The 14,479-nt window shown below is 30.7% G+C and overlaps 2 protein-coding genes across 3 annotated transcripts in view; both read left to right on the forward strand.

The window, feature by feature from the left end:
- The window catches only part of LOC139517299 (inositol hexakisphosphate kinase 1-like), a 28,015-nt gene extending 22,932 nt beyond the window's left edge, over window positions 1-5,083 (forward strand). For both annotated transcript variants that reach the window (XM_071308222.1, XM_071308229.1), the window contains exon 6: window positions 96-5,083. In XM_071308222.1, the coding sequence (XP_071164323.1) occupies window positions 96-602 (507 nt within the window). In that variant the 3' untranslated portion in view covers window positions 603-5,083. The remainder of the gene's footprint in view (window positions 1-95) is intronic.
- LOC139517322 (uncharacterized) overlaps window positions 1-14,479 on the forward strand; it is a 204,817-nt gene that overhangs the window by 125 nt on the left and 190,213 nt on the right. The gene's annotated exons all lie outside the window — the stretch shown is intronic.

Raw genomic sequence — 14,479 nt, forward strand, 5'->3', positions numbered from 1 at the left:
TGCAAAGAACTTTTCTTTTAACTTTAAATCCTCATTTAGTATGACTACTAAAGCTCAGACTTTCATCAATGTGTTTTATCATCTTTCTTTTGTAGGTGTACCAAGCCAAAACAGGGAAATATATTTGCCATAATAAATATTATGGGAGAACTTTAACATTAGAAGGATTTAAACAAACACTGCACCAGTTTCTACATAATGGTTATGAACTTCGTACAGATGTTATAGATGGTATCATTAGTCAACTCCATAGATTGTCGCGTATTCTAACTGAGCAAGACACATTCCGTTTCTACTCTAGTTCCTTACTGCTTATGTATGAAGGACATTATTCTCAGAATGATAATGAAAAAGGTCAGAGTACATCGTCTAATGGACCAACTAAGGGAGGCAACTGCAATTGTGACAATAATCAAAAGGGAGATAAGCAATGCCATAGACCAGACAATTGTAAAATAGATATAAGAATGATTGACTTTGCTCATAGTACACATATAGGTATACAGGATGACAAGACTGTACATAATGGCCCTGATTCAGGTTACCTGTTTGGTCTTAGTCATCTTATTGATTTGTTTACTGAGATAAAACAAGAAAGTTAAATGGTTCTTGTATTGTAGAATATTTACATTGTTATATGTTCTAAATTTTAATAAATATGAAACTGCAGTAAACTTTTACACTGTCCAAAAGTTGAATGTGTATTTGTATATTCATTTATAACATCTGGCTGAAGTAAAAAGTGTTATTGCAGACTCCATAATGAGTTACAACATAATTTTTTTCTACTCATATTGCAGATAATTCATAAAAAGTAACACTTCTCTTGTTTTTTGTTTCTTATATGACCGTTATTTCAGGTTTTATATAAAATTATTTAGTCATATAATTATGTACATGGTGTAACAATATATTTTCAAAATAAACATATGTGGAAGGCTACTTCCAAAATATAATTTTAAGAGTTTGAGGAGGTAATTTTAATTATTATTAGTAATTGTACATTTGTTTTGTAGTGTAAATTCATAAATTTGTTAGTTCATTTGTTATTATGATTTTTGAAGAATGAAAAAAATGTCATATTAATTATTGCAATTTTAGAAAAATCTTCATGTAGATATATGCGAGATTTCAAAATGAGGGTTCTTATTATTGTGCTACTAACTCAGTCACAATTTGTAAATTAACCAAAAGTTCGAATGATTTCTGAATGTACAGTATTAAAAGTCAGAAAAGTGTTCACAAACTTAGGAATTTGTTAATCTAAAAATATCTTTCCTGGCAAAAGCTTATTTATTTGTATGACTAGTTATATGAATCTTTAGTACAATTAAAATGGATTGTTTGATTTTAGACTGCATTTGTAACACATATATTTCTTGTATTAGGTTATATCGTGTTTAGTTTTTATTGTAATTTCATTCAAAGATGACTGAAGAAGAATGTGTTCCTCGAGTATTGATTATTAGTTAATTACATGAATAAGTATAAAAATAATACTGAAAAAATTGTCCCATTTAATCTTCCTTTCATTGTTGTTCAATTTTTGCGCTCCATGAAAACATTTTAGGAGCATATAGTTATCCCTATATCTCCGTCCTTCTGCCAGTGTGTCAAAATTCAATGGTGTCTTTGTGATATCTTTGGTTACCTTTGCTAGATTTAGATTAAACTTATACGCTAAGAATGACAGAGGGAAGGTGACGATTGTATCGATTTTGGTGTCAATAGGTTTAAAATCAAAGTCACTTCCAGAAAAAATAAAAGTTGTGGGTTCTGGATTAACACTTTAGTTTCCTGGAATGAATTGTAAAATGATGGATCATCCACTTGTTTACTTTCTTGTTAATATGTGTAAACAAAGACAACACAACATAAAAGTTAAAGGGCAGCATTTTAAATAAAGGTCAAATTCAAGAGAGAGTTAGAAGTAGGCATAAAAAGTTAAAACCTAATAAAGGTTAAGCAGCTAAATTTTCTGCATTTAGAATTTCAAATAAAGTTTCATCAAGAAATTTTGAAGAGGACAGAAGAAAAAAAAGCAACAAGTCTGATGTTAACATAAAAGGCTTTTTTTAATGATATAACAGCAGACCAGTAAACCATGATGACATTCCAATTCTCTCAAGTTTAGGTACTTCTAATTCAAAAGAATCCATTCTCTTTAAAAAGAAAAGGAGCATTTGATGTATATATATATAGATTCTACCACTGCATCGAGTGTAATACGATATTTATCCACTCGAGACAGTTATATTTTCAAATTTAAAACGCCCAAGCGTTTTAAATATTTAAAATTTAACTGTCGAGAGTGGATAAATATCGTATTACACGAGATTTGGTGGTGGAATCTGTTTCTCTAATGATTTTCTAATATTATGCAGGCAAACTTATTCCTTCTCTTGGAATGATCTGCAAAAAGATGTGGTCTTTCTATGTGACTTCATCAGGCATGGTGGCCTTTTTTCATGCCTTACAATAGGAATTTCAGATGAAAGCAAGAAAATACGACGTCATAATTGGATTTTAACCAACGAAGTACTGAGATCAAACGAACCACACGTTGATTAAATTTTTTTTATACAATGGGTGCAGAAAGGGATAAATTGACGAAGAATTAGAGAAAGATATATATAAGATACTGTGGATTATTTAATTTCTTGGGTATTAGTTCTTGTATATTGAGGGAAAAATGTAGTGTATGGTTTTTTTTGGGTTTTTTTTTTCGAAATCTGTATACAAACCTATAGTAAATTTGTTCTTCAATGAACATTGAAGTTCATGGTTTCTCTATATCCACAAAATCCAAGAAAATTGGTATCCAACAAATAATCAGAAATCCACAGTAAAGTCTTATACAATGTATTTATAATGACACTTTTTTCAGCTATTGGAGCAGCTAGTAAAATTATCAAAAAACCTTTTGTATATTTATGACCCAGATTATTCATGTTATATATGGATTAGTGCAGCAACTTCTATGAAGTGTGATACCTCTTATAGGCAAAATAAACTATGTATAATTTGCCATATTAAATGTTGTCTTAACAACACAAATTGACAATAATTTATGTAAAAAATATTGTTCCTTGTTGTTGACCGTCCTGTTACCGGTCCTGTCACTTGTTAGTGGCAGAAAGAATTATATTTTCTGTTTCTATGTGAACTTATTTTGATGTTGTAAATTTTTGTTTCTTCGGAAAGACAATATAAATATGTTAAACCTATATTATTATCTGATGTTTTGCTGAAAATGTTGTGTTCACACAGACCATTAAAGTATAAAATATTCCAATCATTAGATTGCATTTAATTTTGTTTAGGATAGTTTATTACGATGTATTTACAACTGTTTGAATTATAAAATAAAATGTATGAATGGCAAGGCTTCCTTTTGATCCCCACTTCTTTTTTTATGTATGTCCTTGCATATTCTGTCAATATGAGACATTCAAAAGGAAGTCTTTCCATATGTTTAATGTAATGTTGGGTTATGAGTAATACTAGTTGAATTTTTTTTATAGGTATATACATTTAGAAACACTGCCTTGATTGCATTTTCTGTAAAAATCTTATATTCACTTTTTTTTTCTTCACCATTGACCCCCAGACTATTACTGTTAAATGACAGAATTACAAAACGGAACCAATAATAATTCATCGTACACCACAGTCAGTATATGGTGTATTACTGGTTTACTGTCTTGAAGTTATAATTCTGTTCATGGTTAACAGTAGTGTCAGTATAGGGATATATGGTATAGTTTGTAATGCAACTTAACCTTAAATATAAAGTTAAAAGGTTACAGCAATTATTTTTTTCAATTAGTGGTGGTTCTTAATTAATTGTCTGATTGCAGAAAAATACAATCTAATAAATTATTATTTCTTTCCAAAATCCATTGAATATCAATAAGATGGGATTATTTTCAGTGGGCATTTAAACTTTGATTATATGTATGTCCTTATTTATATTTTGTGGAAAGCAAAACAGTGTATGCTTATTTGTAGTGTGTAGTTTGCTTGATACACTTATTATAGAAGAATGATTTGGATGTATAGAAAAGAAGGTGTGTTTTTCCCCTTAGAGCTGGTGGTAAGGTTTTGTTAAAAATAGACCTGGCCAGACTGCTAGTGCAAAAAATTATCTATAAAGCTAATAATTAAACATTTTTATCCACCTGTAGTTCTTAATATTTAGCAATTGAAAAATATCCATCTCTCGGTGAATAAATGTATCACTGTCAATAGTTAACATATATAACAAATGTATCCACCTAATGTGGAAATTGTACATAGTTTTTCTCTCTCTAATTGCAATTTAAAATAATGTTGCCTCTGTTACCAAATTATTCTGATCTCAGTCTTTATAAACATGTTGAATCACCTTGATTTGTAATATTTAAATGAATCAATTTTATCTATTGTTTAGAACTATGTAAAAGAAGTTATCACAACTTTCATTTTGGAAGTCAACCAATGAACATATTTGCTATATGGGGATCACTTGATTATCTGTCAATTTGTATTAATTTCATTGTCACAGCCATGATGAACATCACTGAAAACTGTGTAAGTTTTATTTTCATTTCAAAGATTTTCATTTGCCATTACTTGAAAGAAAAACATATGAAAGTCACCAGTTATAAACAGCTGTATTTTGAATAAAGCAGATATTGAATGACTTGCTTATTACAGGTCTACTTACTTTAAAGGTTTCATGTTGAAGGTAGAAAGCAAGAAGCTTTCATGCAAACTACTTCTGATTTATTTACTTTTGTGGGTACCAATTTTCGTAGCCTTAAGAAATCTTGCATTTTCATGGACATTTGATTTTATACATGAAACCCACGAAAATTGGTATCCAACGAATCATAATGAATCCACAGTAGTATCCCATCTGTAACCTGATTTCACACAGGAAGTTGATGATCTTTCTTCAAGTGATTCTGTTACATATTGTCTTTATTTATTGTTTTGTGTATTGTTATAACCATTTTTGTCTCGTTTACATGTTGCATTATTTTAATTGTTAAATTATTAAGGTGAAGACTGTTCCAGAATAAAGAAATATTTTCATGAAGGTTGTGTTTTTTATTCAATACATCTACACCAATTCATACCATAAACATTAGTAAATTTAATCCTTTTTGGAAAGATTAGAACTTGTTCTAAATCTTTTCTAAGGCACCAGCCTCCCTTACAACACGACAGGTTAGCTACTGTTAGTAAATGTATTCACACTGAAATATAGTTCAATATTGTTCTCATGTATGTGCACATAATACACATCTAAACTGAAAAAATGGGTATATTATTGGAGCAGTTCATTCAAGAATGCATGTCATTAATGTGTGTTGATGTGCATGGTTTTTTTTAAAACATTTTGATTAGGTAATTGAGTATTGATACAATACTAGTATGATTGACAACTGTCATTATCACTAAACAATCAGAGACAATGTAGACCTTGTATTGCAATGCCCCACCTCCTAAACTGTCAATCAAATTGACCACATTACTTATCAACCTAGAAGTCTTACATAATTATACAGAACCTGCAATATACATTTAGATCTTAATATGCAAATATTTGACCTCATAATTGAATACACAAATGTATATATTAGATGTTTGATATATATATAAGGATGATAGATTTATTTATTGCCTATTACTTTTGATCTACATTACATAAAGTGATTCTGTAAATTATATCTGAAAGATAAATGATAAATGGATTAACAAGATCTTTAAAAAAAATGAAATATCAATATAAATATGATTATATTAAAGGTATTTAAGTAAGGCCTTTAATTTACTTGATAAAAAGTAAAATCACAAAAATACTGAACTTAGAGGAAAATCCAATCGGAAAGTCCATAATCACATGGCAAAATCAAATAATAAAACACATCAAAAACGAATCGACAAGAACTGTCATATTCCTGATTTGGTACAGGCATTTTCAAATGTAGAAAATGGTGGATTAAATTTCCAATAACCATCTGTAATTAATCAACAATTTGGATTAGTTCACTTTTTTTTATCAGGAATTGGCTTGAGACAGTTTTAAAATTTTAAAACATTTAATTATAACAAACCATTGTTTATTGGTTTATTCCTCATTAATCAATATGTCTATTTTAGTTATTTGAATTTTTTATTAGAAATGAATATATATTTTTGCAATCAAGAAAGAATCCACATTTCAATAAAAATAAGTTTTTGTCGAGCCTGCAACTTTTGTTGCAGAAAGCTTGACATAAGGATAGTGATCCGGCGGCGGCGGCGGCGGTGTTAGCTCACTTCTTAAAAGCTTTATATTTTAGAAGGTGTAAGACCTGGATGCTTCATTTCATGGCTCAGTGAACAAGGTTTAGTTTTGGTGGTCAAGTCCATATCTCAGATACTATAAGCAATAGGGCTAGTATATTCGGTGTATGGAAGGACTGTAAGGTGTACATGTCCAACTGGCAGGTGTCATCTGACCTTGACCTCATTTTCATGGTTCAGTGGTTATAGTTAAGTTTTTGTGTTTTGGGCTTTTCTCATACTTTATGCAATAGGTCTACTATATTTGTTGTATGGAATGATTGTAAGGTGAACATGTCTAACGGACAGATGTCATCTAACCTTGACCTCATTTTCATGGTTCAGTGGTCAAAGTTAAGTTTTTCAGTTTTGGTTTTTTTATCTGATACTATACGCCATAGGTCAACTATATTTAGTGTATGGAAATATTTTATGATTTATATATTAGTCGCGCAGGTTTTATTTGACCTTGACCTCATTTGCACGGTTCATTGCTCAGTGTTAAGTTTTTGTGTTTTGGTCTATTTTTCTTAAGCTATAAGTATTAGGTCAAATATTTGTTTTATGGAAGCATTGTTAGCTGAACATGTCAGCCTGGCATGGTTCATCTGACCTTGACCTCATTTTCATGGTTCATTGGTCTTTGTTTAGTTATCTTGGTTAATGTAACATTTATGTGACAGTTGTAATAAAGCTTTATACTTAGGACTATCAACATAATATCAATGATTAGTAAAGAAGGCAAGACATTTCAGTGTGTGCACTCTTGTTTAATTTGTTTACGTTGTCAAAGTACATTTGCAATGCCCTGTGTTGAAAAATACTTTAAAAAATTGATCAAAAGGCACTCTACAACTTTTAATCTTCAATGTCATATAACCTCTTTTTCAACTTACAAAATGCCCAAACAATATATTTAGGTTATTTTTGTTGACACTTTAAAGTTCTTAGCTATTGGTCTAGCTTTTATGTCTTACAAGGATAGTTGGTAACATTTACTAGAAGAATGTTTAAGCACGTTTCCTTCTAAAGACCTGCTGTTAATGCAATTTTCAGCAATATTGCTTTATTAATGTTCATTTCCCCCCACCATTCTATAATATGAAATTATTCCATCTACTCTTCTAATCTTTCCATGAGTGATTTCCATCACTTTGATTAAAATAGTAAGACATTTCATAGGTTTTAAATAAAAACTTATTCCCAGAAAGTCAACCCACATATCCTAGATGGATTTCATCCTGTTTACAGACTTGTACTAGTTTTGTGAGTAAAGATCACTTTCATGCAATTTAAACCCCTATGTGGCAGCTATCATGTTTCCAGACTGTCTCACTACTAAAGATAAACAGGTCATGATGACATTGACAGTGCATTCAGCACATCATCCTATACATTTGATATAGGAACATTTCAAGGAATTTAACAATTGAATCTTTACTCAAGTATTTAAATTACAAAATTATTCGTCTGGGTTTAATCGTACTTGTCAAGAAAATTTAATAAATTGTGCATGGGTTCTTTTCTAAAAGTATCAGTGATGTCATATTAAAGAAATATTTAGAACTGGAGTTAATTTCTCTTGTCTGCAATTGAACCAACTACAATTTGAAGTATTGCTTTCAAATGTTTTACAATGCAATATGTATCCTTCAGTGATCATAAGCACTTTGATGTTTTCTCATAGCCTATCTGTCCATTTCATTATGACTATATATAGATATTCCAGATAACTCCGATAGTTTAAATGCTAGGAAGTTTTCACTTTGCTGGCTGTTTGTACACATATTGAAGGTGTGTATATAAACTCATCATAGATACCAGGACTAAATTTTGTATACTAGTATATGCCAGACGCGCGTTTCGTCTACAAGAGACTCATCAGCGACGCTCGAATCAAAAAAGTTAAAAAGGCCAAATAAAGTACGAAGTCGAAGAGCATTAAGGACCAAAATTCCTAAAAGTTTTGCCAAATACAGCTAAGGTAATCAATCTATGCCTGAGGTAGAAAAGCCTTAGTATTTGAAATTTGAAAATTTTGTAAACAGTTAATTTATTTATATAACCATATCAATGATAATTCATGTCAGCACAAAAGTGCTGACTACTGGGCTGGTGATACCCTCGGGGAAATAAATCTTCACCAGCAGTGGCATCGACCCAGTGGTTGTAAATAAACTCATCATAGAAACCAGGACTAAAATTTGTATATACATGTATGTGGTCAGAGTTCGATGAATATTTGCCATTTTTGGAAGATATTTTACCTTGTCATTAGCTGAGTGTATACTTGCATAAGAGGTGTATAGTGTTAATAGATAACTACAGTGAACCATAGACCTAAGTGCTCCCATGCTCGACTTCATGTATTTTAAAATAGCACTTTGCACCAGCTGGGGGGGGGGGGGGGTAAATGTATGTCTCCCAGACACAATGATATTTTAAAGAAAGTCCTACATTAACTTTGTTATAATACAGTTACCTACTGGCAGAGTGCGGGAGAAACACTTTGTCTAGTTTATTAGTTGCTATTGGCTTTGAACTTGCTGTCAATAACTGTAAGCACTCTTAGGTCTGTTCTGTGTCTTTTTTGTTGTCGGGATGTATACATTTCCTAACACGTCCGGTCTGTGTTTTAGTTACTTGTTCATTTGTTGTCTGCCTTGTATCAATTTGATGAGAGAAGCCCTTTTCAACTTATCTTTATAGTTGTTAGAAGGAAATCCTGACAGATTATGTATGTGCCTGTCTCAAGTCAGGATCTTATATAGTTCACTGTTTGTCGTTAAAATGTAAATATGTATAATCTAGAAAGGTTCTTCTGACTATGACTTCATTTTCATGGTTAATTAGCCAATGTTAAATTTTCCTTGATAAGTGGGTTTGTGGATGCTATATAGATATAGGAAGATGTGGTGTGAGTATGCACATTTTATTATACAATAGGTCAACTGTAGTTGCTAATTTTAACCTATCCCTTAGACTTTTAAAATAAAATCAAGCAGGCCAGTAAATCAGTAGGCAAGACATCGTGCGCACTCTCATCTTATTAAGTTATTCGTGCATCAGGAAAAATTTGAAGAAGAGAAAAACGACAAAACAAAGACAATACAAGATTTTTTTAAATACATTTTATTTAACTTGTGCATATCATGCAAGTCATATTAAATCAGTTAAATTTTGAAATTTGTGCTCAACTAGAAGAGGCGTTTAGTGTTAGCTGGTAAAACAAAAGGGAGTACTGTATTCCGCGAATATCTTAAAATAGATGTCTGTTTTTGCCAAACATGTATTACATGAGTCTAGGCTGGATATTTTTAAGAGATTTTTAAGTTACTAACTCGCCTCAAATTTTCTTGACTAAGTTATGGTCAGTATACCCGAGATTGAATGATACATTTTAGTTATTTGGTAAACAATTATATTCATGCAGATGCAATACTTATGTGATTACTTTAACTGGTGTTTATATTTTATTTTGTTTTGTAAATGAAAAAGTAAAATCACAAAAATACTGAACTCCGAGGAAAATTCAAAACGGAAAGTCCCTTATCTAATGACAAAATCAATAGCTCAAACACATCAAGCAAATTGATAACAACTGTCATATTTCTGCCTTGGTACAGGCATTTTCTTATGTTGAAATTTGTGGATTGAATCGAGTTTTATAGCGCTCTTACTTGTATGACAGATGCATCAAATTCCATTATATTGACAACGATACATGAATAAAACAAACAGATATAATAGATAAAAAATGTCAAAAATACAGCAGACAAGACAACATTGTGTTATCATCCTAATCACTAAAAGAAACCATACAAACATGTTTACAAAAAAACACAAAATGGCATACAGGCCAAGCATATAAGCAAAAGTCAAAGATTTTAAGCATTGGGACCAAATGGTCAGATCAACATGACTCTAAGGTAGAATCGCACGTTTGATGTCAGAATGTAACCGTCACACAGGTAAAGATATAAAATAATTTTGTTCGCTTCAAAGTATGAAATAAATTAAGGACTCCTGTTAAAGACATTACAAAAGCATATGTTTATGTGTTAAAACTTTAGTTTCATCGATTCTATGCTGCAGAACCATTTTCACATTAATTTAAATCATCGGTGATTTACATGGTGTTAGCCTTAATTGATTACTATTTCTTTTCATATATTAAAAAAACATTTCAAGGGCATTCAGCATTTATAGATTTGAAATGTTAACACTTGTTAAGATCCAGTGTTTTTTTATGTGGCCAGTTTTTTTTTTATATGGCCAGTGTTACTCTTTATGCAAAATAATTGTATATATGTGTCAGCATTATTTTGATGGAAAGTAGAAACATATCTATATGAAAATATTAAATAACTGCACACCCTTACTAAAATAAATATCCATTGAAATACCAATGATTAACCATTTCCTGGAACTGTTTTGGAAAGGATATTAAATGTTTATATACTTATCTGTAGTATTAAAAAAAACGAATAAAGCTATTTAATTAAAGCTCAAATGTTAACAAAGGTACATATTACAGCACAGGTTAGACACGATCAAGGTCATTTAAAGCCTTACCACATAATTTTAATTCAGCATAATTATGCTTCCAAGATCTTCCAAGAAGTTAAGAAAGGAGCGAAGTTCTTTCTTGAATAAATTGGACCGACGGATGACGACCTCGGGTTTAATTTCAATAAATCATAACGTGGAGGTATTCAATTTGCACCGAATATCAAATCTATATCTATTTTTAAATCTTATAGGTTTTTCTTAGAAAAACTAAACAATACGTATAATAAGTCTGAATATTAATTAAATATGCGCAAAATGGTCATTTTATATGTATACCAAGGTGACGTGTCTGTAATGCGGAGTATCTAAACAGACTTCTCTCCGTTTCTTATTAAGGCTTGCAGGGATATCTGTGAAAAAAGTGTTTTTGAAGGTCGACCTTTTGTGGACGTTGTATGCATCATTCTGTAAAATAAACATTTTTTTACCAGTTGTCTATTTATTTTCTCTGCTCGATGTTCTTATACTTGTGCTTGTATTTAATTTTCAAATATATGACAAATTGAAATCTGTGAATTTTTAGAACTGAAATAGCTACTGTATATTATGAAAGTTGAAAATTTGATATTTATCCTTAATTTGAAAAGGTGTTGAATGTTAGTTGTTAAAACGAGAGAGATCAATGTATTATTTTGATATCTATTGGTTTTCTTCCTCAAGTTTGCATGACTTTCTTAGATTCAATGTATTTGATTAACAATTATATAGTAATGTATAAACTGTACTTATGTGATTACTGTTAATCTCATTGATGTACATATTATAATTTTTGACTTTATTTGATAGAACCTATGCAGCAGAAATTATTTTGAAACTGCCTATTCTAGATGTGGCGTGAATCAGATTTGGATACTTAAGAATTCCAAAGATCTTTTAGAGTACATACAATCTAACTCTCTTTCATCGTGTAATAGTATTAAAACATTTGACTTTTCTACACTTTACACAAGTATTCCACATTCCAAACTAAAAGACAAATTGAGAGAGTTGGTATTGCTTTGTTTCATAAAAAAAGAATGGCAAACGTAGGTACAAGTATCTTGTCTTAGGGAGGGATACATCCTACTTTGTAAAGGATCACTCTGATTTAAACAAAAAATTCTCTAAAACTGACATTATCAAGATGCTTGATTTCTTGATTGACAACATATTTGTTACGTTCGGAGGACGTGTTTTTCAACAGACTGACGGCATTCCAATGGGTACAAATTGTGCCCCTCTTCTTGCCGACTTGTTTCGTTATTATTATGAGGCTGACTTCATACAGGAACTTCTTAGGAAGAAGACAAGAAGTTAGCAATATCCTTTAACTCTACTTTCCGCTATATAGATGATGTTCTTTCACTAAATAATTCAAAATTTGGTGACTATGTTGAACTCATCTATCCCATCGAACTAGAGATAAAGCATACTACAAATACAGTTAAGTCGGCCTCATATCTTGAAATACATCTAGAAATTGACAATGAGGGTCGGTTGAAAACAAAACTTTACGACAAAAGAGATGATTTCAGCTTTCCAATTGTGAACTTTCCATTTCTAAGTAGCAACATTCCAGCAGCACCTGCATACGGGGTATGTATCTCCCAATTTATACGATATTCCCGTGCTTGCATTTCCTATCATGATTTTCTTGATAGAGGGTATCTATTAAACCAAGAGTTCCAAATGGTGAAGTTGAAATCATCCCTTCGTAAATTTTACGGACGCCATCACGAGTTGGTTGACCGTTATGGAATAACCGTTTCACAAATGATATCGGATATGTTCCTTACGTCGAAACCACAATCCCCTTTCCTTTCATGAATGTGACCTACCGAATTAGACTATTTACCGGATTTGTTATCACATAAGCAACACGACAGGTGCCACATGTGGAGCAGGATCTGCTTACCCTTCCGGAGCACCTGAGATCGGCCCATGTATTTTGTGGGGTTCGTGTTACTTATACTTTGGTTTTCTATGTTGTGTCATGTGTACTATTGTTTGTCTGTTTGTCTTTTTTCATTTTTAGCCATGGCGTTGTCAGTTTGTTTTTCCATTTGTGAGTTTGACTCTCCCTTTGGCATCTTTCGTCCCTCTTTTAGAAATTTATACTATTTATATTTAATGAGTTAAGTTTTTAAACATTCAGATTAAAAACTAATTCAATTTTATTTTAAAGCATGGGTGATTAACATGGAGATAGCATTGATTGATATTTCTTTTTATATTTTATAATAGTATAATATTATTGAAAGGGAATTCAACATTAATACATTTGAAATATCAATACTTGTGAAAATCCAGATTATTTTTTTATATTTTTGGTAGCGTTAGTTATTAAACAGGATGATTTTGATATATGCGTCTGCATTTATTTGTTATAACATTGAAAAAATATGTATATCAAAATGATTACTATAAATTGCTCTCCCTGACCAAAATAAAATTCATGGAAAAGGCAACGGTTAAACTTTACCTGGAACAGTTTTGGAACATCCTTTATATAATCTGTAGTATTACAATGTAACAAATAAAGGTATTTAATTATTTAGTATGTCCTTAGATAATTCATGCAAAATGTTAACAAAAGGACAAATACACCATATATTTGGCACAAACAAGTTCATAAAAAGCTCCATCAAATAATTTTAATTCAGCATATGTTTCGAAGAAGTTAAGAAAGAAATTTATACTTCATTGTTGTACAAATTGGACCAACGGTTGGCGACCGCGGGTTTAATTGCTTCAAAATGTAACGTGAATATACCTGCATTGCACCGATTATCAAAACTATACCTATTTTACAATCTTATATTGTTTTTTTCTTCTAAGAAATTAAACAATTCGTATTTTTATCGTTTGTCATTAATTTTATGCACGAATTTAAGCAGAGCTTTATATCTAGTGCAAAGTAAAAAGTTTAATACTTGTCGCACATTTAATGAAAGATTGTAAATAGTAAATATCAAATATTAGAATTTTAAGGGGAATTGTTTTTGATAATATTCTTTTATTTGTGTTAGTAAATAATTATTATTTTTACTTTTAAATCTATTTTTGTTAATATCCATTTGACGTGACTCAATACTTATGCATCCTTCAATTGGGTTATTGTGCTATGGTCAATATTTGTGTTCTTGTCTTTTATTTTTCAAAATGTGCTTAATTTATATGACTTTTTGTTTTTCTTTGTTGACATGTCTGATTGTTTTTCTTTGTTGACATGTCTGATTGTTTTTCTTTGTTGACATGTCTGATTGTTTTTCTTTGTTGACATGTCTGATTGTTTTTATATTGATTAAGATTAAAGTTAAACATGCCAAATAAAGTACAAAGTTGAAGAGCATTGAGGACCAAAATTCCTAAACGTTTTTCCAAATCCAGCTAAGGTAATCTATTCCTGAGGTAGAAAAGCCTTAGTATTTCAAAGATTCAAAAGTTTTGTAAACAGTTTATTAAGCCATGGTTTAACTATTTCCTATAACTGTTTGTGAAATGGTATTATTATATGTTCTAAATGCTTTGTATTGTTCTGTAATGTACAAAAATAACAAATAAAGGTATATAATAAGTGTAAGTATGTTTACTTAAACACAAGTACCCAAAT

This window comes from Mytilus edulis, chromosome 1 (assembly GCF_963676685.1).
Source record: "Mytilus edulis chromosome 1, xbMytEdul2.2, whole genome shotgun sequence".
NCBI lineage: Eukaryota > Metazoa > Mollusca > Bivalvia > Mytilida > Mytilidae > Mytilus > Mytilus edulis.